This window comes from Apium graveolens, chromosome 5 (genome assembly GCF_009905375.1).
Source record: "Apium graveolens cultivar Ventura chromosome 5, ASM990537v1, whole genome shotgun sequence".
Classification (NCBI taxonomy): Eukaryota; Viridiplantae; Streptophyta; class Magnoliopsida; order Apiales; family Apiaceae; genus Apium; species Apium graveolens.
In genome coordinates, this window is record NC_133651.1 from 37661490 (window position 1) to 37687383 (window position 25894).

Genomic DNA, 25894 nt, shown 5'->3' on the forward strand with positions numbered 1-25894 from the left:
AGCAAGGCATCATCATGGAATTTGTTTTGCTGGCTCGGGAGTGAGCATTAATTAGTTGTCATGATTGTGTCCAACAAATTTATGTAGTAATAATGCCAGTGTGGAACATCCTTTCTGGAACTAAAACTCCTGCAAAGTTAATCTGCATGATTATTCCTAAACTTAGGCTAATTATGTATAAAAGCACAAAAGGAGACGACAAATTACTGCAAATATCAGAAAAAGAATTTGGTGAAGATTACTCTTGGGTGCTGCCAGAATACTTGTGTCAGGGAGATAAAAGCATACAAACTAGTATCCTTGGTAAACAAGCATCTTCTTCATTACATGACCGAGATAAGTCTTATATGTATCCATCTAGCATTAGGTTTAGTGATGTTTATACCCTAATACCACATATTTTTTGTTAAATATGAGCACTAAAGTTGGCAATTCCTAAATTCCATTACAGAACTGTGTTAATTTGCTAACGACAACTGAGAGCGTTTTCCCATGCATCTCTGTATCTTTATCAGTTTAGACAATAAGATAAAACCCCATATAAACTTCACTAAACTAAGCAGTTACTTCACTAAACCAACACAAAGATATTAATGTCACACAGTACCAAACCAAAATATGAACGAAAAACTACATATATGCTAGTGAAAATCCACAAGTTGTTCATCAAATCTAAAACTTAACAACTACTTATATTATTGCAAACCAAGAAAGTACTTCCTCTGTTTCAAATTTTATCTAACAAAGGTCTTTCTCATCTAAGTTTTTCACCTTTCTTATCTCTAACTCGCAGTCTTTGTCCTTCACAGAATCTTTGCCATCTAGAGAATCAATTCCATCCGTAGAAACCTTGGGAGAATCTTTGCCATTAGTAAAACTTTTTCCATTGGCAGGACTTTTACCACACTCACCATCATTTTTCCGGGATTCTTCAGATGTCACAAATTTTTTCCAGTAAGGATGTTTTTTCCAAATCTCAGACATCTCTTCGATAGGAATCCCTTTTGTCTCCGGAAAAAGTTTGTATATGAAGATGCTCATAATCACGACAAAAAATGCAAAGACAATGAATAGCCCAAACTTTAGATGGCAAAGTGCATACATAAAGACTTGTGCAATAGCAAAGGTGAAAATCATGTTAACGGAGACGTTGATACTTTGTGCAGCTGAGCGAATTTCAAGTGGAAAGATTTCACTAGGGACTAACCAACACAAAGGTCCCCATGACCAAGCGTAGCCTGCAACATATACACATATCGCGGACACAACAAGAATTGCATACCATCTTGGGAGTTCTCCAGGATTCCCACTTGTTCCAAATCTAGCTCCAATGGCCACTGACACAATAATCTATAATGTGCAAAAGAAGATAACAAATAATTAGAAAGACATGGAAAACCAAAGATAAATCAATTATGCTCAAAAGATGATATTAAAGACTCTATGTAAAATAAAACAAGATGAATGTAAAATCAAAGATAATACCTGACAAATAATCATTTGAATGCCACCTTCAAGGAACAAAAATCGTCTTCCAAACTTATCAACAGTGGCTATAGAAACCACGGTTGAAGCCGCATTAACCCCACCAGTGATCAAAGCAGACATCAAAGAAGCGCTCATCCCAAACCCAATTGTTCTAAACAGAACCGGAGCATAAAACATATAAACATTCATTCCAGTCAACTGTTGAAATGCCGGAAGTAAAACTGCAAACGTCAGTTGAGGGCGATACTTTCTCCTGAAAATATTAATCCATGGACTCTTTATTTTCTTCGCTTCCTCACAGGCCGATACAAGATCATTGAACTCCTCTTCAATGTCAACATGTTTTCCTCGAAATTTCTGCAACCTGTTCCTAGCTTCCTCATGATTTCCTCGTTCAATTAAAGAGTTTGGAGTGTCAGGAAGGGACCAGGAGCCGATTATAAAGATTAGTGCAGGAACAGCAGCACAACCTAAGCTCAAACGCCAGCCCCATTCTAATTTCGCAAAGAAATAATTTGCAACATCAGCAACTAGTATTCCTATAGTGATTGCCATCTGAAAGATCATATTAAGCGCTCCACGCCATTTATATGGAGCCGTTTCTGATAAATAGATTGGCGTACTCTACATATATCATAAACATGACAACAAATTTCAAATAAGTAATCTTACATAAAAACATTCAAAGAAGTAATAACAAGCTAAACAAATGATCTGAATGAACCTGATTAGCAAAGCCAATGCCAAATCCAAGAAGCACGCGACCAATTATAAGCATAGCTACATTCTGAGCAGCAGCATTGATGATTGCACCAACAAGAAAAAGAAACCCTCCTAGAAGCATAGACTTCTTGCGTCCCCATTTCCTCGTCGTCCATGAAGCAAATATGCAAGCAACAAGTGCAGCAAGGTACAACGACGACGTAAATAATGTCAATATCTGACTATTAAATTTACAATACTGATTCGTCGATGTAATGCCTTCTTCTTTCCGATAAACAGCTGGGAAAAATTTCTCTAAGAAAATCGGCATTGATGTCACTCCACCTGCATTTCAATAACAAAATTTGGTCAACAACCAAATTATCGATATAACACTACAATAAAAAACGGATAAAATCCAATGCAACATTCGGTTATTACAAACATTTAAACATTGAAATCTATTTTAATCTATTTTAGTGATTGTTTAACCTGAAATGCCGAGATCGTATCCGAAAATTAATCCACCAGTGCCTGCAATGACACAAGTCCAGAAGACGTTACACGTCATGCCGCCGGGATATTTCTTGCCATTACCGGGACCAACACCACCTCCGCCGGCCATTTCTGCTAGTACAATTTTTTTTAGCTAAGCTACTTAAGATTTCTTCTTCTTCTGTTATAAAAACCTGGAAGATGATATAAATAAAAAATGTGGGAGCGATAAATAGTGAGATTAAGGTTTATGGATAAGTACTGTATCCTAAGTTTTTAAATTCGAAAAACGTATCTTTGTTAGATTAGTTGGATAAGATGATAAGTTTAGGGAGTTTAAACTGGTCTCGTCTTTTTCTTTGTTGGCGGTTGATTAAGATTAATTTTGATATCTTTCGATAAATGTATCATCCATAGCATTTTAAACATTATACTTTATCTATATAAATTTAGTCAAATTTATGCATGAATGTGATATAATACGTAAAAAAAATAGAATAAAGTAGTATAAAAGATACGGGCTTCTACATTCAAAAAATATATTCCTTCAAAATCTGTAAATTAAATTTTTTTTAGGGCCATAATCGGTAGATATCCAACTGTCCTTAATGATAGGTCCGGTCCCTGGTCTCCTTCCAGGCCCACTCCAGGCCCGAGTAAAAATCGAAACTCGATTCAACTTAGTTTTATTTCCCGAAAAATAATATTCGGAATGAGTACCTAAATGACGAATTAGATATCATTTTCTGGGAATTTATTAGGAATTTTTTCAAAAATACCCAAATTACAAAAAAAAAAATTTTAAATATTATGCAATCTTATATGCAACATAAAATGCAATATTTGCAATATCAAATGCAACTTCGACTAACCTCTTATGCGAATTGGACTGTATTTTTGAAAATAAGTTTGAAAGTTATCTAATAATATTAATAGTTCAAGTTTAAATATACATGATTTATTTGATAATTTTTGACAAAATAATTAAAAATAAGTTTTAATAATTTGTCTCAAATCATTTTTAATAATCGTAAATACATATAATAAAAGTCATAATATAAGCCCGCAAGGGTTGACTCAGTTGGTTAAAGAGAGGAAAACTGACCTCTTGGTCACAGGTTCGAATCCCACGGGAGGAGAATTTATGATTATGCCTCTTGAGCCAGAGTCTGTCGCTTAAATGCGGTTTACCTTGGTTCACGTGGTTTGCAGGCTATTACGTGAACCCGTAGGGTTTACCCAGTGCGCACCCGAAGGGTAGCGGCTGCGGGTTACCTACGATAAAAAAAAAAGTCATAATATAAATAATTTCACGTTTCCTCTTTTTCAAAGCAGTTTTGAACGTAACAATTATAAATCGAAAAAGTCAAAATCGAGTTTGACTACGAGTATTCAGAGCCAAACCGAGTTTTGACCATTTTTATAACATTATTTTTAAATCCGATTACTCGGAACTCGCATCAAACAAGGAGTTAAAAACGAGTACTCGGATCGAGTCACTATTTTTAATATACTACCCCAAAATTTTCAATTATGACCCCGGAATTTTGGGTCGGCCCTGCACACATACATTCGGGACATTCGGGCCATGTACATATTTTTAGTGAAATAAATGCTAGAATCACAAGATTATGTACAATTATTTTTACATAATTACATAAAATAATTTTAAGTAAAATGAAACCTTTAAATTTACATAAATAGTATCGATTAAAGTACTTTGTAATCTTTTTTTAAAACTAACTTTGTACATATAACAATGCTCTTTTAATTATTACTAGCATAAATCCCGTGCGCACAGGTTTCCATTAATATTTTAAATTTTTATTTATCAAGTTATATTATATTTTTAAAATATTTATATAAATATATAATGATTATAAATTTATAATAAAAATAATAGAATAACATGTGGTCGTAATTTAGTAGAATAAATAGACTATTTCTAGTAGTTTAACAATTTAGTAGTTTAGTATATATGTAACACTATTATTTATATCTTTTAATAATAGGATAAGTCGTATTCGTAATTTAGTAAGATAAGTATACTATATTTAGTAGTAGTTTAATAATTTAGTAGTTTATTAGATATATAACACTATTTATCTATTTTTGTAATAATCAAAATTAGGGAATTATCGTTGAATCCAACCGTTGAACCAAACCGTTGAACCAAATTATCTCTATTTCGGCTATTATAATATAGTATAGATTTACTTATATTTGCAAAGTTTGTCTTAATGAAGAATTTTTTTAAAATAAATAGACTTATATGAGTCCATTCCTAATAAATCTCTTCAAACGAGTGAGAATAAAATCTTAAGACAAGAAGAGATTAAAATTTATTAATTGAATTACTCTTTGGCGAGTCATTTTCGAGCATAATATAATTATTATTTATTACAAGTAATTAATAATTATTTTTAGTTCCATTACTTGAGTTTTATTTCACCTAAAATAGTATAAATTTTAAATACATGATGTACTAAACTCAAATTATATTTTGACAACCGATAAACTATTCGGTGATTAGTAATCTTGCCGAAATTTTCAAGTGCGTAAACCATATTATAAGGGCTTAAATTGGAGTTGCAGACTTGGAGTGAAGTTACAGAATTTTTCAAGGCCTTTAATCCGATTACAAGGCCAAGACCTTGAACTGGGCATGACGAAAATTATATTATTTATAATTATTTTGGACTTTATAAGTTAGTTTTAATTCAGTTTTAAATATTTTTAAGGTTTTTAAAAGCCAACTAAAGATAATACGGTTTGTAAGACATATATAAACATGCCTTATCATATTATGAAGGGGATTTTGAACTTTTAAAAACATAATATATTGGTTTGTAATTATTTATCTATCCTAAATTATTTTTGAACGCTTCAGGTTATGTCAGGTGGCATCAGAGCCAGAATGGCAAACAGTAAGAGCGATGGTTCTCATAATGAAGATCGGGGAACTGGAGCCCCAAATCTCGAGGACGAGGTGTTGCAACGATTGGAGCAACGTATGCAGGGATACTTTGAGCAGTCATATCGTAAGTAAATGGGTCACATCGAAGAATGATTTTACGATATGAACGATCAGTTGAAGGCTCCCAGTATCGATAAAAATCGGAACAACGAAGATGGCATAAGACCAAGAGTCAAAATGGCTCATGGTGACCCTGTTAATTGGCGTGTTCCATTCTGGAGGCAGGAAGTTGACTTTGAAGATATCTCAGGTGACGAGGAAGAAGAGTTTGACATTGAACCGATTAATAATAGAGGTGGATGGAGATGATGGGGTGGTCACCGTGGTGGATATGGTCGGAGATTTGATGATCGAGAGAAATTTGACTTTAAATTAAAAGTTGATATTCCTAGATTTAATGGAGGCCTGGGAATAGAGGAGTTTTTCGGATTGGATTGCTGAAATTGATAAATTCTTTGAATATATGGAGACACCGATGGATAAGCAAGTACTTTTGGTTGCTTGTAGATTAAAGGGTGGTGTGTCAGCTTGGTAGGATAGAAAGCAAAGGACACGAGAAAGAGAGGGAAATAATCGTATTTGTACATGGAGTCGGATGAAGCAGATACTAGGGAATTCTTGCCCCCTGATAATGAGCAGATTTTATTCCAACAATATCAAAGATATTAGTAAGGTGCTAGAACTGTGCAAGAGTATAAAGCACAATTTATGTGATTGGCAGAAAGGAATTATTTATATGAAACGCAAGGACAACAAGTGGCTCGGTACCTAGAAGGGTTTTAAAGTCATTTATTCGGGAAAGAATTGGGGTGCAAGCAGTAAGAACCTTAACTGAGGCAAAAAATATGGCGTTGTAGGCAGAATTTTTGCAACAAGAGAAAGGAAGAAAGGGATTTGAGAATGCAAGAAATAGTAACCTTTGAGATAAACCAAAATATTTTGGGAAAAATATGGGAAGATTTGATCGTGCTAGAAATAGTAACAACGTCGTGGGGGAGAAATCAGTAGGTAAGAAGTCCATGACTGAAACCAAAGAGAAGGACACCCAAGCTCAGAAGACCGTAAATTCTTATGCTAAATCAATGACCAACAAGTGTTATAGGTGTAATCTTCCAGGTCATAGGTCGAATGAATGTCCTCAAAGAAAGGCAGTAAATATGATTGCACTAGAAGCAGAGGAAGATGAAGAAGGGTATCAGTGTGGGCCAGATGGTGAAGATGGTGAATTTGAGGATTATGTGGAAGAGGAAGCAACTTTGGTTATACGAAGGATGATGTTAGCCTCAAAATATGAAGGGGAATCTCAGCGACACCAGTTATTCCGTACCAGGTGCACTATTAATAGGCATATTTTTGCAGTTGTGATTGATAGTGGTAGCATGGAGAATATCACAGGCAAAGACACAGTCAAAAGGTTGACAATTTTAACAGAGAAGCATCCAAACCCTTACACTCTAGGTTGGATAAAATCTGGAGCAGACACTATCGAGGTAATTGAGAGATGTAAAGTTCCATTCTCCATTGGAAAATATAGTGATGAAATATTTTATGATGTGGTGGATATAGACGTATGACATTTGCTATTTGAGAGACCATGGCAGTATGATGTGGATGCTCAACATTCTGGAAAAACTTATCAAAATAGTTTGGAGAAAAAGGGATTGGAATTTACTTTATTACCTTTACAACAAAAAAGTATCTCGTCAAAGTAAAAGAACTTCATTACTGTCACTCATGATTTCGAGGCAGAGGCAAAAGAGACACGACAGATTTTTGCTTTGGTGTCAAAACAAGAAATATCTTGTGGTGACGAATAGGGGTGGAAAAAATTGACACGACCTGAAATTCGACACGAAACCGACACGAGAAAGTATGAATTAGGGTTGGGGTTTTTTGATTTCAGGTTGACATAAAATTAACCCGAAAAAATTGGGTTAATTTCGGGTCTACCCGAAATACCCGAAATTAACCCGAAATTTTTAAGTACATGTTTCACTAATATATCTTTCACATATTATGTATTTTAGCCTGTGTATTTTGGACCAACAACAAGCCCAATAAGATTAATAATGCAGTCAAAGTCAATTTCAATCCAAACTATTGTAGGATTTTATCTATCACGGAAGCATGGTAAAATAATTTTACACATATAAAATCTATATAATATGCATACAGATCGTAAATAAAATCGAGGGATCGATTTCTAACCTTTAAAAGCGATCCAAGAATAACGAGCGGAGATCCTTAGCAGCTGCTCCTCAAGTGTGAAGCACTCCACCGGTATCCACCAAGAAAACGATGTAATGAAGGAGGAGGAGGTGAAGAGAATTAGGGTTTTTTTAAATCTTTGGGTTGAGGCAAAAATAGGGTTTATAATGGTATATTTATAGGCATAATTTTCAACTGAAAATTTCCTATAAAATATTATTATTATTAACCCTTTATTATTCTCACTAATAATTAAAACACCTTTTAATTATTAATTCTTTTTCTAAACACTTTAGAAATAATTCTCTCTCTTGATTTAATTTCCAAAAATTAAATTCTTAATTAATAATATTAAAAACTTTTCTTAATTAATTTATAATCAATTAAATGTCATTTAATCAATTATTAAATTTGCCAATTAATTATTTATTTCATAAATAAATAATTATCAGCCATTATTAATTAATTCCTCCACCATTAAATCATTCTCTTTTATGGTGTGACCCTGTAGGTTCAATATTAAGCCGGTAGTAGAAATAAATAATAATAAAACTATTTTATCATTATTTCTATAAATTCTCTAATTCATTAAATACAAGAAATGTTACCGCGCTCCCACTAACCTTCTTGTAGACACATGGTTCATCTATGTTTTTGATAAAACCAAACTCTTTGATTGTCTCATCAAAACGGATGTTCCATCTACGAGAAGCTTGCCTTAAACCATATATGGTTCCCAGCAGCTTACACACTAGGTGTTCATTTCCCTTGGAAAGAAAACCCTCTGGTTGTGTCATATACACTTCCTCCTCAAGTTCCCCATTGAGGAAGGCCGTATTCACGTCCATTTGCCAGATCTCATAGTCGTAGTAAGCAGCAATCGCAAGCAAAATCCGAATTGATTTTAACAGGACTACAGGCGAAAAAGTTTCATCAAAGTCAATCCCTTGCCTTTGTTTGAATCCTTTTGCCATGAGCCTGGCCTTATAGGTCTCCACCTGGCCATCTGCTCCAATCTTTCTTTTGTATACCCACTTGCACCCAATAGGCTTAACACCTTCAGGCGCCTCAACCAGAGTCCATACTTGGTTGGTATACATAGATTCCATTTCGGATTTCATGGCACTATGCCATTTCTCTGAGTCAACACTACTCATAGCCTCATTATAGGTCACAGGGTCATCATCATCAATGATTGAAAACTCATTGTCATTCTCAATGACAAGGCCATAATACCTCTCAGGTTGGTGAGACACTCTCCCTGTCCTACGAATGGGCTGTTCCACAGAAGCTGTTCAGTCTGAACAGGTGTTTCCACTTGATCCGTGGTAGTTTGTGCTTCTTGAACTTCATCAAGTTCAATTTTGCTCCCACTATTTTCTTCAAGGATAAACTGCTTTTCCAAGAAGGTAGCATGTCTGGAGACAAACACCCGATGATCGATGTAAAAGTAATACCCCAAAGTCTCTTTAGGATATCCCACAAAATTACATTTTACGGATCGAGATTCCAGCTTATCTGGGTCAACTTTCTTGACATAAACTGGACATCCCCAAATCTTAACGTGTTTAAGACACGGTTTCCTTTCTTTCCATATCTGATATGGAGCTTGAGGAACAGATTTGGAAGGCACCTTATTTAGTAAATATGCTGAGGTATCCGATACATAACCTCATAGGAATACTGGAAGATTCACATAGCTCATCTTGGATCGAACCATGTCTAACAAAGTTCGATTTCTCCTTTCAGATACCCCATTCAACTGTGGAGTATATGGAGGAGTCCACTGGGAGACTATACCATTTTTTTTGAGATAATCTAGAAACTCACCATTCAAGTATTCACCACCTCGATCTGATCGAAGAGTTATAATACTATGTTTGGTTTGTTTCTCCACTTCATGTTTATATTCTTTGAACTTTTCAAAGGCTTCAGACTTGTGTTTCATCAAATACACATATCTGAATCTAGATTTATCATCTATGAAAGTAATGAAGTATGAAAATTCACCCATGGCTTGCTTAGACATTGGTCCACATACATCTGTGTGTACCAATCCTAGCAAATCTGCAGCCCTCTCTCCATGTCCACTAAATGGAGATTTGGTCATTTTACCCAATAGACAAGACTCGCATGTAGGATATGATTCAAAATCAAAGGGGTCAAGTAACCCTTCCTTATGCAATGTCCGCAGTCTATTTTCACTAATATGACCTAGCCTACAGTGCCATAAATAGGTCAGATTTTCATAATCTCGTTTTCTTTTATTAGTTTGTTCAATCTGAAGTAAATCATGCTCTACGTCACATACATACAGACCATTATTTAAAATACCACGTCCATAAAGAACATTATCTCTAAGAATAGAACATTCATTATTCTTAATAATAAATGAAAAACCATCCAAATCCAACATAGGAATAGAAACAATATTCCTCACAATAGAGGGAATGTAATAACAATTATTCAAAATAATAGTCTTGCCCGTAGGCATATGTAAACTAAATGATCCTAAAGATATGGCCGCAACCCTTGCTCCTTTGCCCATACGTAGAATCACCTCATCTTTTTCAAGAGTCCTACTTCCCTTTAGTCCTTGCAACGAATTGCAACTATGAGAACCACATGCCCAAGTACAAATTTGACCTAGTGACATATTAATTTCGATCATGAACATGCCTGAATCAAAAGCGGTAGTCTCACTACCCTTCTTCTACCATTACAGTGCTTCTCTTTGAAAAACACAGCAGCATAAACATATATATATATATACTATATAGATTAATATATATATATATATTTTATTACGAATTTTAATTAATACAACTTCAAAAATTCATAACAATTAATCCATACATCATAAAATTATGAAAAAATACCCAGACGATCTACAACACTTGTAGAACCCAGATCTACAGTCAAAATAATTTTAAGAAACAATTTCTAATTAGTCATAATTAATCCATGATATAATTTGTAAAAATCATAATTAATTCATACAAGCACATAAAATTCTGAAATTTTTATCATAGATCTATATGCATAAAACCTATGCTCTGATACCATTGTAGGATTTTATCTATCACGGAAGCATGGTAAAACAATTTTACACATATAAAATCCATATAATATGCATACAGATCATAAATAAAATCGAGGGATCGATTTCTAACCTTTAAAAGTGATCCAAGAACAACGAGCGGAGATCCTTAGCAGCTGCTCCTCAAGTGTGAAGCACTACACCGGTATCCACCAAGAAAACGATGTAATGAAGGAGGAGGAGGTGGAGAGAATTATGGTTTTTTTAAATCTTTGGGTTGAGGCAAAAATAGGGTTTATAATGGTATATTTATAAGCATAATTTTCAGCTGAAAATTTCCCATAAAATATTATTATTATTAACCCTTTATTATTCTCACTAATAATTAAAATACCTTTTAATTATTAATTCTTTTTATAAACACTTTAGAAATAATTCTCTCTCTTGATTTAATTTCCAAAAATTAAATTCTTAATTAATAATATTAAGAACTTTTTTAATTAATTTATAATCAATTAAATCTCATTTAATCAATTATTAAATTTGCCAATTAATTATTTATTTTATAAATAAATAATTATCAGCCATTATTAATTAATTCCTCCACCATTAAATCATTCTCTTTTATGGTGTGACCCTGTAGGTTCAATATTAAGCCGGTAGTAGAAATAAATAATAATAAAACTATTTTATCATTATTTATATAAATTCTCTAATTCATTAAATATGATTAATTAATTAATCATATTTGTTCTACATCGTGAGGGATACTTCTCAGAATATCGCGACTATCCGGATAATACGAATTCACTGCTTAGAATACCAAGAACCTATTCAGTGAGTAGTTACCGTACAATCAATTATTTCTACCCTGCAATGTCACGATTAAATACAAGGCATGGAACTTGTGTCAAGCCTATATTATTTAATCACTTGCTTTCCCATTCACTATGCTTAGTTCTATTTAATATAAATTAGAAAATCCTTTCTAATTTCATTCACTCTGGCCAGAGATTCCTGAACCAGCATAAGTGGATCAGCATTGAACATTCTCTTCCTTCACTGGAAGGGGTAGATCCTTTATTGATCATACACTATCTTCGTGTACAAATTCCTATACCCAGTAGAGCCCTTATAATTGTCCCTGAAGACTAAGAACTAAACCAAAGTATAGTTCAGTGTACACAAGATGATTATGATGACCTCAAGTCTAAGAATACTTGTACAACTATCACTATATGAATAACTGCTGACACGTGAGTGAACTCCATCAGTTGTTCAGCTGTGTGAGTCATGTTCAGTGAACTTATTCTATAATAAGTACCTACATACTAGCTATAGTGTCACCACACAAATGTCTATGAGAACAGACATCCTTCATAATGAAGCAAGCATAGTATGTACCGATCTTTGCGGATTATTAATTACCGGAGTAATCCTACGACCAGGAACTATTTGAGTTTAGAGTTATCATTTTTTAGGTCTCATTATTATGATCTCATCACAATCCATAAAAAGCTTTACTCTAAACTGTGGTATATCTTATTTAAACACTTAAAATAGATAGAGCCCGCAATAAAAGCAAAACAAGTCTTTTATTAATATCAATGAAATCAAAACAGATTACATAAAAGTTATTCCTAAATCCTCATACATGATTGGACTTAGGACATATCTCTTTCAATCTCCCACTTGTACTAAAGCCAATCACTCTGGTATCTAATACCCATCTTGTCTTTATGATGATCAAAGTGACTTTGAGAAAGTGGCTTTGTTAAAGGGTCTGCTATGTTGTTATGTGTGTCAACTCTCTCGACGTTGACATCTCCTCATTCAACAATCTCCCTAATCAGATGAAAGCGCCGCAGGACATGTTTGGAATTTTTATGAGACCTAGGTTCCTTGGCTTGTGCTATTGCTGCGTTGTTATCACAATACAACACAATAGGCTCTTCAACGCTAGGAACAACTCCCAACTCAGAAACAAATTTCCTCATCCAAACGGCTTCTTTTGCAGCCTCACTTGCAGCTATATATTCTGCTTCCGCTGTGGAATCAGCCGTTGTAGACTGTTTGGAACTCTTCCAACTAATCGCACCACCATTCAGAGTAAACATGTACCCTGACATGGATTTGCTATCACTTTCTGATTGAAAACTAGAGTCAGTATAACCCTCTATTTTCAACTCAGATTCACCACCAAAAACAAGAAAAATGTTCTGAGTCCTTCGCAAGTACTTAAGGATGTTTTTCACTGCTTTCCAGTGGTCTTCACCTGGATTGGACTGATATCTGCTCGTCACACTAATTGAATAAGCAACATCAGGCCTTGTACACAACATCGCGTACATGATAGATCCTATTGCTGAAGCATAAGGAATCTTACTCATACGCTCTCTTTTCTAAGGTGTTTTAGAGACATTTTATCGGAAAGGGACACTCCATGGCTCATCGGTATGAGACCCCTTTTGGAGTTTTTCATGCTAAACCTTTTAAGCACTTTCTGGATGTATGTACCCTGGGTAAGACCTATCATTCTTCTAAATCTATCTCTATAGATCTTCATACCGAGAATGTAGGATGCTTCTCCCAAGTCCTTCATGGTGAAGTTCTTTGATAGCCATACTTTGACTGATTGCAGCATTGGTATATCATTTCCTATAGAAGTAAGTCTCTTTAGGATATCCCAAAAAATTACATTTTACGGATCGAGATTCCATCTTATATGGGTCAACTTTCTTGACATAAGCTGGACATCCCCAAATCTTAACGTGTTTAAGACTCAGTTTCCTTTCTTTCCATATCTCATATGGAGCTTGAGGAACAGATTTGGAAGGCACCTTATTCAGTAAATATGCTGAGGTTTCCAATACATAACCTCATAGGAATACTGGAAGATTCGCATAGCTCATCTTGGACCGAACCATGTCTAACAATGTTCGATTTCTCCTTTCAGATACCCCATTCAACTGTGGAGTTTATGGAGGAGTCCACTGGAAGACTATACCATTTTCTTTGAGATAATCTAGAAACTCACCATTCAAGTATTCACCACCTCGATCTGATCGAAGAGTTATAATACTATGTTTGGTTTGTTTCTCCACTTCATGTTTATATTCTTTGAACTTTTCAAAGGCTTCAGACTTGTGTTTCATCAAATACACATATCTGAATCTAGATTTATCATCTATGAAAGTAATGAAGTATGAAAATCCACCCGTGGCTTGCGTAGACATTGGTCCACATACATCTGTGTGTACCAATCCTAGCAAATCTGCAGCCCTCTCTCCATGTCCACTAAATGGAGATTTAGTCATTTTACCCAATAGACAAGACTCGCATGTAGGATATGATTCAAAATCAAAGGGGTCAAGTAACCCTTCCTTATGCAATGTCTGCAGTCTATTTTCACTAATATGACCTAGCCTACAGTGCCATAAATAGGTCAGATTTTCATCATCTCGTTTTCTTTTATTAGTTTGTTCAATCTGAAGTAAATTATGCTCTACGTCACATACATACAGACCATTATTTAAAATACCACATTCATAAAGAACATTATCTCTAAGAATAGAACATTTATTATTCTTAATAATAAATGAAAAACCATCCAAATCCAACATAGGAATAGAAACAATATTCCTCACAATAGAGGGAACGTAATAACAATTATTCAAAATAATGGTCTTGCCCGTAGGCAGATGTAAACTAAATGATCCTACAGATATGGCCGCAACCCTTGCTCCATTGCCCATACGTAGAATCACCTCATCTTTTTCAAGAGTCCTACTTCCATTTAGTCCTTACAACGAATTGCAAATATGAGAACCACAGGCCCAAGTATAAATTTGACCTAGTGACATATTAATTTCGATCATGAACATGCCTGAATCAGAAGCGGTAGTCTCACTACCCTTCTTCTTCTTCAATTCTGCAAGGTAAACCTTGTAGTTCCTCTTCCAGTGCCCCAACTTGTTACAGTGAAAACAAACAGCTAAATTAGGACCAGTCAACTTGTGAGCATCTAGAATGCTCCGGAGTGATAGTGTAGAAGACATGACGAATATAGTAACACATAACAACACTTAGCAAATATTCAATTTCATTTCAAAACACTATATGAATCGGGTCTTTATTCATAAGTGTCTCCCATTAGTTTATCTAAATTATTCAACCCCCTAAGTGAAAATTAAGCATTCATAATGCTAGTGGGAATAGGGATCCTACATTCCATCACACAACCTCGGCTGTGGCACGAAACGTCATGTGATGTTCAATAGGTAGACAAATCTTGTCAATTACATCTTATGTTATTCCCTAATATAACTTTAGCCTCTTGAATAATTGAGTCACGACTGTGGCACGACAAACTCAATATTCTAAGTCAAGTCTAACCCAACATTTCGTACAATTGAATCATTCTCCAACGGCCCACGGCTGTAGCATGTACCGACCTTTAGATTTTAATTCAATGTACACATCTCTATGTAATAGACAAGTATTTCTTATTTCGAAATCAAAGCCCTCGGCTGTAGCATGAAACGACAATGATTTAAAAATAAGAACCACTTTCTACCATGTTGGAAGGCTATGACCGACACAAGTCCGTTGTGTCATTGGCCAATTACTACTTGATATTATTTAATTTTAGAGGGATTATATTACGTTACAATCATAATCATATTATAAAGAGATTCTTCCTTTTAAATTAAATATTTCAAATCAATAATCGATAATCAGATGATTCCCAGATCGGGTGGAGCATTGTCAAGAGGCGTCACTTAATAACCCTTTCTTACAGATAGAAATCTGTTGTTGACAGAATCATCCTTTCTCTTAATATTGAAAATTCATATTCAATTACGTGTTTCATAAACACAAGAATCTCATGATCGTATTCATAATATTTATATTAAGGTCATGAAATAATTTCACTATACTAGATTGTCTAACAAACGCCTTATGTTAATTAAGTTCACCTAAATCTATCATCGCATGATAAACTAAGCATATATCATATATATAAGCATGAATAAACGGCAAGGTAGGCATATTACATCATGTAGCATATTGGTCTAAGCATTATACATCTCTATGTATCACATGAGGCATTTAAAAGCAATTAAAACAGTCAAAAACAGCTTTAAAACACTTCTGTTAGCTATAAACAGTTCGAAACAATTTCAGAAAATATCATATAATATACCATTAGATGCGTCTCAAAAAGACGAATCCAACGGCACCAAGCACGACTCGTTCTGAGCAGCCACGCGCCCTCACGCGCCCAAAGAACCAAATCCACGCGCTGACACGCGCAAACGCGCTGTCAGGCGCGTGTCTGACATATGCCCACGCACCCCACGCGCCCTATGTTAGGTCACACACACACTGTAGAGGGGGTGAATACAGTGTATAGTACACTCAAATCGAACTTTAAGAACTTAAGTAACAGAAAACAAACTTTATTGAAACAATAAACTCTGTTACAGTATGGAACTGTTACCTCTCAGTGATGAACAAATATCACGAGAGCTGCTAGGGTTACAATGAATAATCTTCTCTAATGATGATAACACTTATAGTGTAAACCCTATGTCTGTGTTTATATACTACACAGTTACAAGATAATCGCTAATTGATATGGAATATAATTCTGCTTCCTAAAATATATCAATCAGATATCTTTTCTTCCAAGTATTCCATTCTTTACAGAATTCCTTCTTCATGCATATCTCTTCTTATGTTTATCTTGATCTTCTTTCCTTTAATCAGCTACTGTCCTTATCTGATTGTCCTTCAGCACTTAAGTTCTGATATTTATCTTCTGATGATTATCTCCTGATAACATAAGTACTGATATCCTTAAGTCCTGACTTCCAGTATAAGTACTGATCAACAGTTAAGTACTGATTTATCCTGTTCAAGTAAGATCTGAAAGCTAAACATAAAACATATTAGCCATGACATTATCAAATATATCTAACAATCTCCCCCAACTTGTAAATTAACATAATATACAAGTTTAACAGATATTTGATGATATCAAAAACATTAAGTACAAATGTATGAGAATTAGACTAGATAACTACAACTTACAGTCCCTAAAGCTTTTACCAATTTCAACTCCTGATAACAACTTCAGTCTGTATAAATATCAGTATTTAAGCAGTTGTAGATCTTCGACTTGGCTTCATCATTTTCTGATCTCTCTGATGTCAGGAGTTGTTCTGAGATAGTTCTTCAACAAACATTTCTCAGCATATCTTAGTTCATCAATCATTCTCCTTTTGACATCTTTAAGCTCTGCAGTATCTTCACCAGTTTGAAAGATTGCAGCTCTGAGATCATTGATCTTTGCTTTTCTCAACTCCTGATCTAGTCTTATGACATAAGCTTTGTCAGACTCCAGATTGAATTCAAGTCCCTTAATACCAAGATATGTTCTGATCTGTGCAGTATTAGGCTTCATATCAACAATATCACCATTGTGATCTCTGTACTTTGGAACATATATGCTGTCAGACTTAACAGAATAAAGCCTTTTCTGTCTCTGAATCTGTTCTTTTAAGTAGTTTGCAGCAGTCTCTGTTATTCTGTCATCCACTTGAAGTAAGAAAAGTACATGCTCCAATTCTTCAAAATACTTCAATGGAATGGAATTTTGTCTTATATGATAAACCCTACCATCTGTCATGAAATACAACATGATGTATTCTTTCAAGTAGGTATGGTAAACCATCTGTATAGATTCCAGTTGATTCAATCTCTCAGGAGTTGCTCCAATACCTGGTTCACTCAAGGAAGTTGGATCATTGGTAGTGTTGTGTACTCTTCTTTCATCAGCACTTCCCAATCCAGTTTTATCTCTAGCTTCCTTTCCAGTAACTACTCTTGCTTCAAAACCACTTGCAGTAGTTTTCAAAGATTGAGTCTGTTTTGCTTTAGTGAATCCTGGTAAGAGTGTCTTTGACCTATTTTCTGATATCAAGTTAACTTGAGCTCTGTCAGAGGTTACTTGCTTCTTCTGAATATCAGAACTTACAATTTCTTGACTCTGAACAACTTGAGCCATGTCAGAGGTTGTTTTAAGAACTTTTCTTGAAGTCAGAGCAAGATCATCCTTTTCATCAGTAATTTCTTCTTCCTCAAGAGGTACATAAACCTTGATAGGTTCACCAACCTTTTCTTTACCCTTGGATCTTGGATCTATTTGTGGTTGTGATCTAGCCAACGTTGCTTCAGTATGTGTCCTTTCTTTGATCACAATGCCTTTGAGTTTTGGAAGTGAATTTTTACCAGAAGCTTCAGATTTAGATGTGACTTTCTCTGATTTAAGTCTAGCTTCTTCTTCCTTTAAACTTTCCAAGTCCATTCCTGGATTTTCTTGAAGAAATAACTGTCTTGACATTTCCTCATCAAGATCTAGAAGTTCATCAGAACTTATCCTTTTACCAGCAGCAGAACTTATTCTTTTCCCAGTATCAGAACTTGTCATGTGACTAGCTTGTCTTGATGTAAACCTTCTACCTTGACTATGACCGCTACCCATTCCAGAGTATCCTTGATCATCATTTCCATCATCCTTTCCTTGCAGTGTCTTGTTAGTGTTGCATTTGGACTTAATTACCTTCTCCCCCTTTTTGGCATCAGCAGGTAGTAAAAGAGAGATAAGTAATTCAACTGAGGATTGGATTTCAGTAAGTTGCGATTGTTGAGAAGCTTGATTTGTCAGAATGTCATCAATCTGAGCTTGTTGTTTCTCTTGAGTTTTCTCAATATAAGCAATCCTGTCAATGGTAGGTTGAAAGAACTTTTTCTTATCAATTTTCCAAACTTGTTCTTGTTTGATAAATTTCTCCTGAATCTTGTGTAGCTCTACATGAGTAGTTGAATGAAGACCTTGTAGATGTTTAATACTCAATGCAGTGACTCTAAGCTGGGTTTTTAAATCATCAGAATTTAACATTTCATCAGCTTTAGTCAAGTGCTCAGCAAGATGTATTGCAGTTGGAACACATGAAACTGAGTTCCATTCCTTAGTCCACTCCTGACCTGCAGGAGTTTCACTCCAAGGTACTGGTGCATCCCCGGTAACAAACTTCTTTACCAGTTCAGACTTAGGAAGAGTCTGTTGAGGAGTATGTCCGGAAGGACCTGCTTCATCAGCATCTACAGTTGGAGCAGCTTCACCAGTATCTCCAGCATTTGCAGCATCAGAACTTAAAGAATCAGTATCTTCTGATAAGACAATAGTGTGAGTAGCAATGGAGGCTTCAGCATCCTCTAATTGCTGATCTGATACTAAGTTCTGATCAACAGCCATATCCTGATGCTCACCTAAAGTCTGATCATCAGCATCTTGATGCAGAGAAGGTGTTATTGATAACTCTGGAGTTTGAACAACATCAGTAACAGGTGTTGTGGAAGGATTATTTGCTGTTGGAGCTTCTAAGAGAAATACTTCAGACACAACCAAGTGTTGAACATCAATATCAGCACTTGTGCCTGGATCAACAAGAGACACAGATGGTGAGTTAGCCTTGTCAGATACAGCTTCCTGAGATGGAGTTGATGGAGAAGAAGTGACTGGAGCAAATTCCTTGTCTTGTGAGATCAGAGATTCCTGATCCCCTTCCTTAGCTGCTTCCTCTTCATCATCTGAAACTGGCCTTTGTGCCCTCTGTTTCTTGTACTTCCTTGTTGATTTGGATTCCTTGGGAGTTTCAGGAACTATCATTCGTCTAAGCCTCTTGAGAAGCCTAGAACCCCCAATTTCAGAATCCTTCTGAGAAATCTCTTTCTCAGCTTTAGTAACAACAGGTTCTCTAGAAGAAACCTGTTCCCCAGAATCAGATTCATCTCTCAATACAATCCTCCTTCTCTTTTGAGATGTTTGAGGAACATTCTTTGTCCTCTTTGGCTTGGAAGATGAAGGCTTCACAGTAGGTGCTGAAGATGAAGGTTGAGCAGTCTGTGAAGTGGAGAGATAGGATTTGAGATATGTTCTGAGGGTAGGTTGAGTAGAATGAGAGGTAGGTACTGAGGTTGATGGATTTTGGGTGTTTGGAGTTGGTTGGACATCAGAGTAAACAGATCTATAAGTATCAGGATCGGCATTTACCAGGATCTGTTTTACAGACTTAGGAATCTGTAATGGTCTAACCACTTTTTTCTTAGTATCAGTATTTACCAGGTCATTAAAGTATCATTTTACAACCTTAAAAGGTGGGGTTTGAGTGCTGACTAAATGAGGTTCATCAGTACAATAAGTGTAAATAAGTTGACAGAATCTAGCAAAATAAACAACATCTCGATCCTCTGTCATCCTATCCCCAATAAAACCAATTATTCCAGTTGCAAAATCAAAATGAGTTTGATGAATAATAGCATACCCTATGTGTTGACTCAGAATTGGGATAGCATCAAAATTTGAACATTTGTTCCCAAAAGCTTTGGTGATGCAATCAAAGAAGAAACTCCATTCTCTTCTGATATTAGCCCGTTTCAACTGTCCAAGTTTCGTCAGACTCTTTTCATATCCCAATTCAGCCATTAACTCCCGAAGGGCTGAGTCCTCTGGAATTGAGAAAGTACAATCTTCTGGAAGATGTAAAGCCCTGCGTACTGTACCAGGAGTGACTACAAAGGATGAATCACCTACTTGGAAGATAATGCTGGGAGTTCCACGTTGACCACCATCATCAAAAAGTCCAGTCCTCCAAAACCTCAGAACTTGTTGGCTTGAAAAGAATTCAGGCTGTGTTAATGCATACCCAACCTCACTATGTGCAAGAAGATCTTGCACAAAGTGCAATTCAGATGGAGCTTCAGTGTGATCAAGAACTGCAGCATAGTTGTTGGGGACAAACTTAGCTCCATCAATGATTAAATCCTTTGGTGCCATGTGAAAAAAAATGAGATTCAAGTATGCCTGTTAGGTGTTTGAGATAATGTCTGTATGAAAAACCAACGTGAGAAATAAAAAGAAAGAGAGTAAAAGTAAGGAGAGAGATAAAATATGAAGAAAATAAAAGATTAAAGAAATCTTCTCTATGTTGTACTTATACTCTGAACAAAAATGTTACCGTTGGACACCTGTCAGACATGCAGTAATAACAGACAGTTACTGGGCTCGAGAAAACAGGAATCATGGCTTACCCATTTGCCTAGTTTCAAGGAAAAACTGTTCCATTTATCAAGAGAAACAGTTTTAATTCAAAATTTAAACCGTTATCACTGATTGAATTATTTTTCACTGCATCATTGATATTCTGAAAATACATCACATGAAAATGACCAAGATAAATTAGATAAGTAAGTGCTGAAAATGAATCAGAACTTAATATAAAACAAAATTTATATGGTCATCAGAATATCAATCAGGATTTATCAACACAAGATAAAATAACTCAGAGACAAAATCTTGAAGTAAAAACAACTTTCATTAATATATCAAGACAATACATTTATGAAATGGAAATTACATCAATACTTATACAAGATTTTCCCTAAGCTTCTAAACCTAACATCAACAGCCTTAGTCCTAGCTAAGAAGCCTGACAAAGCTGATGATGAAGAAAAACAGGAAGAACATGAGATTAAGTCATCTTCTTCTTCCTACTCTCGACAAACAGAATGGCGAGTCTGATGATTCGCTCTTGCTGGCGGAGAGCTTCCAGCCTTTCCTCCTCCAATCGCTCCAGATGGCGATGGTAGTCCATATAGAAGAACAGAATGTGTGTCAGTACCTCCTGTGGGACAGAGTCCCATATCTCCTCAGGAATGGCTGTGACATGCCATTCCTACTGCCACTCGGCACAGCTTAGCTCCATATTGAAGTTTTGGTAGTTCAAAAACATGTTGTATCTGACCATTGTGTTTTTGAAAGAAGAAGAATGAAGATAAGTGTGTGAGAAGAATTTGATGGAAAGACTGATGTGAAGTGGCTGCTTATATAGGCAAGAGAATGCCAGGAGATGCAAAGAAATTGAATGCTGACAGGTAGAATTAATTCTACCTCGTCTCCCTAGACTTTGAAAAAGAATAACATTCATTGGAGAGAGGAATCATGGTTTAAAACGCACAAGAAACAAGAAACAAAGGACTGTTCAAGTACGAATACCATTAATCCTAATCATAGTGACTATTAATCTTCCGCTTCAACATATTCTAGTTTGAACTGAGACTGTTATCAAATTTTATTCACAGATAAGCCAAGTAAAGGATTAGACTGAGAAATCAGAACTTAGACCTATACCAGAACTTAACAGTCATCAGAACATAATTTCTTAACTCGAAAAAAAAAGGAATGCCCATCTTAGTAAATCCTCATACAAGTTCTGAGTTATAGACTTCAGAACTTAATCATCAGAACGTGTAACTAGAACTTGTCCTCAGAATTTGTGCAATAATGACACAATGACTGTTTATCTAAAATAACATAGACCACCACAGAAATTTTCATCATTCAGATGGAGTGATTAGTGTGTGCATTAAACTAAATAACAGACAAAGAGTAAAGTCTGATTCACTTCAGTACATCTTAGAAATAAGGCATAACTAAAATTTTGCTAAAGAGCTGTCATTGTCCTGAAACCTACTGATGAATGAGTTCATGCTTGAGTCCACCTCAACTGTTTTGTGCTAATTTTATGCATCTTTTGAAATTCTATTTTACAGTGGCTTCTCAGTGTAAGTGAGTCACGACTGTTTATCAGAATTTATGCTATTATCAGAGTATTTCTCCAGTAATCATAGAGTGTGAAAAGTCACCAAGAAAATATTTTGCTTTTCTAATGCATATCTACTTAATACCAGCAATGCACTTGGGTCGTCCCTTCCACATTTTTACTCGAGATCTCAAAGGAGTACCTGATTTTATTCTTTGATCTTTTTGCTTTTTCTTTTGATAAGTGAGGTTTATCAGCACTTAGTACATTCAGCAGTTTTACTAGTATCAGAACTTAACAGATGAGTAGCATTATTCTAATTTGTGACTTAGTAATAAGATATACAAAGTAAACTTAACTAAGCTCAATTATCAGAATTTGCTAGTGTCATAGGGTTTCCACTGAAATAATTACTTCTTACATGGAATCATTTGTTTATTGAAGACTACTAGGTCAGTATCTAGCACAGTTATCCTCATAGGATAGAATAGGTACTTGAACAGACATATCACTTATCAGAGTTTAGAAACATATATCAGACAACAGTCAGTACTTAAAGACATTTATCAATTAAGCACATAATACACAATGAGATTAATTCTGTAAATACTGAGCATAAAGTTTGATAACACAGAACAAGACTAAGCAGATTTAGAGAAAGAACCTGAAACCATTCCAAGTTCATTTACCAATCTTGTAAAAGTAGCTTCACACAGTGGTTTTGTGAAGATATCTGCTAGTTGTTGATCTATGGGAACAAAATGCAATTCCACTGTATCTTCATCCACATGTTCCCTGATGAAGTGGTACCTGATGCTGATGTGCTTTGTCATTGAGTGTTGAACTGGATTACATGTCATAGCAATAGCACTTTGATTATCACAGTAAATAGGGATTTTGAAATATGTTAACCCATAATCCAGTAACTGATTCTTCATTCAAAGAATCTGTGCACAACAGCTTCCTGCAGCAATATACTCTGCTTTTGCAGTTGATGTGGAAATTGACTTTTGTTTCTTGCTGTACCAAGAAACCAATCTGCCTCGAAGAAATTGGCAGCTTCCACTTGTGCTTTTCCTGTCAATTTTGCAACCTGCAAAATCTACATCTGAGTAACCTATTAGTTTAAAATCTGATTCTCTAGGATACCATAATCCCAGAGCAGCTGTTCCTTTAAGATACTTAAAGATTCTTTTTACAGCTGTTAAGTGAGGTTCTCTTGGATCTGCTTGAAATCTTGCACAAAGACATGTATCATACATGATATCAGGTCTACTAGCAGTTAGATAGAGTAGAGAGCCAATGATACCTCTGTAGTCAGTAATATCTACTGATTTACCGGTATCCTTATCCAGTTTTGTCGTAGTGGCCATTGGAGTGGATGCACTGGAACAATCTTGCATTCCAAATTTCTTCAGCAAGTTTCTGGTGTACTTGGTTTGACAAATAAAAGTGCCTTCCTCATTCTGCTTGACTTGAAGGCCCAGAAAATAGCTAAGTTCCCCCATCATACTCATCTGATATCTTGACTGCATTAGTTTGGCAAACTTTTTGCAAAGTTTGTCATTTGTAGATCCAAAAATGATATCATCAACATAAATCTGGACCAGAAGTAAGTCCTTTCCATGGTTGAGGTAGAACAGTGTTTTGTCTATTGTCCCTCTGTTGAATCCACTTTCCAGAAGAAACTGAGCTAAAGTCTCATACCATGCTCTAGGAGCTTGCTTAAGTCCATAAAGTGCTTTATCAAGCCTGTAGACATAATCTGGATGTTTGGTATCTACAAAACCTGGAGGTTGTTCAACATATACCTCCTCCTCCAATTCTCCATTGAGAAAAACACTTTTCACATCCATTTGAAAGACAGTAAACTTTTTGTGAGCAGCATAAGCCAAGAATATCCTTATGGCTTCTAACCTAGCAACTGGTGCAAATGTTTCATCATAATCAATTCCCTCCTGTTGAGAATATCCTTTTGCAACCAGCCTTGCCTTATTCCTTGTAATTATGCCATTACTGTCAGTTTTGTTTCTGAATACCCACTTTGTACCAACAACAGATCTATTCTTTGGTCTTGGCACTAGGGTCCAGACTTTGTTTCTTTCAAATTCATTCAACTCTTCCTGCATTGCTTGCACCCAATCAGCATCTTGAAGAGCTTCTTCCACTTTCTTTGGCTCAGTCTGAGAGAGAAAAGAATTGTAAAGACATTCATTTGAAGTACCTGTTCTAGTTCTGACACCTGCATCAGGATTTCCAATTATCAAATCAGGTGTATGTGATTTTGTCCACTTCCTTGCAGATGGAAGGTTTTCTCTAGAACTGGATGCTCCCCCATGATCCATGCTATTTTCATTTTCATTTTCATTTTCTGATGCTCCCCCTGAAACTATGCTCTCTGAGTTGGATTCTTCAGTATTTAGATTTTCAGCACTATCAGAACTTGGCTTATCAGAACTTGACGAATCAGAACTTGAAGAGCCAGATGCATGTTCTGATGTTTCTTGAGATGTGGTAGGATCTTTAACTGTATGTATGTTAACAGATAGGCTCTGATACCAATTGTTAGCTCACACACACACTGTAGAGGGGGTGAATACAGTGTATAGTACACTCAAATCGAACTTTAAGAACTTAAGTAACAGAAAACAAACTTTATTGAAACAATAAACTCTGTTACAGTATGGAACTGTTACCTCTCAGTGATGAACAAATATCACGAGAGCTGCTAGGGTTACAATGAATAATCTTCTCTAATGATGATAACACTTATAGTGTAAACCCTATGTCTGTGTTTATATACTACACAGTTACAAGATAATCGCTAATTGATATGGAATATAATTCTGCTTCCTAAAATATATCAATCAGATATCTTTTCTTCCAAGTATTCCATTCTTTACAGAATTCCTTCTTCATGCATATCTCTTCTTATGTTTATCTTGATCTTCTTTCCTTTAATCAGCTACTGTCCTTATCTGATTGTCCTTCAGCACTTAAGTTCTGATATTTATCTTCTGATGATTATCTCCTGATAACATAAGTACTGATATCCTTAAGTCCTGACTTCCAGTATAAGTACTGATCAATAGTTAAGTACTGATTTATCCTGTTCAAGTAAGATCTGAAAGCTAAACATAAAACATATTAGCCATGACATTATCAAATATATCTAACACCCTAAGTCCTAAGCTGATGTCAGCATGACGTCAGCACTGGCTGACCGTTGACCCGAGCGCGTGTGCCCCACGCGCGCATGTCAGACGCGCGCTCTTCTCCCCTTGTTCTGACAGTTGGCGCCGCCGTTGCTTTATC

The 25894-nt window shown here is 35.5% G+C and overlaps 1 protein-coding gene across 1 annotated transcript; it reads right to left on the bottom strand.

Moving 5' to 3' along the window:
- Nucleotides 1–558: 558 nt before the first annotated feature.
- On the bottom strand, nt 559–2898 carry LOC141661425 (sugar transport protein 1-like). The gene is made up of 4 exons (XM_074468436.1): nt 2683–2898; nt 2213–2535; nt 1486–2112; nt 559–1350 (listed from the first exon to the last, which is right to left on the bottom strand). Exons 1-4 carry the CDS (start codon nt 2813–2815, stop codon nt 739–741), a joined length of 1695 nt encoding a protein of 564 aa, XP_074324537.1. The 5' UTR covers nt 2816–2898; the 3' UTR covers nt 559–738.
- Between the last annotated feature and the right edge of the window lie 22996 nt (nt 2899–25894).

What these genes read in the sequence shown, in the direction of transcription:
- LOC141661425 (XM_074468436.1), bottom strand. Translation starts at nt 2,815, where the DNA reads ATGGCCGGCGGAGGTGGTGTTGGTCCCGGTAATGGCAAGAAATATCCC. An exon ending in ATACGATCTCGGCATTTCAG is followed by an intron (nt 2,536 to 2,682) that starts GTTAAACAATCA and finishes ATTGAAATGCAG; the next exon opens with GTGGAGTGACATCAATGCCG. An exon ending in GCATTGGCTTTGCTAATCAG is followed by an intron (nt 2,113 to 2,212) that starts GTTCATTCAGAT and finishes TGATATATGTAG; the next exon opens with AGTACGCCAATCTATTTATC.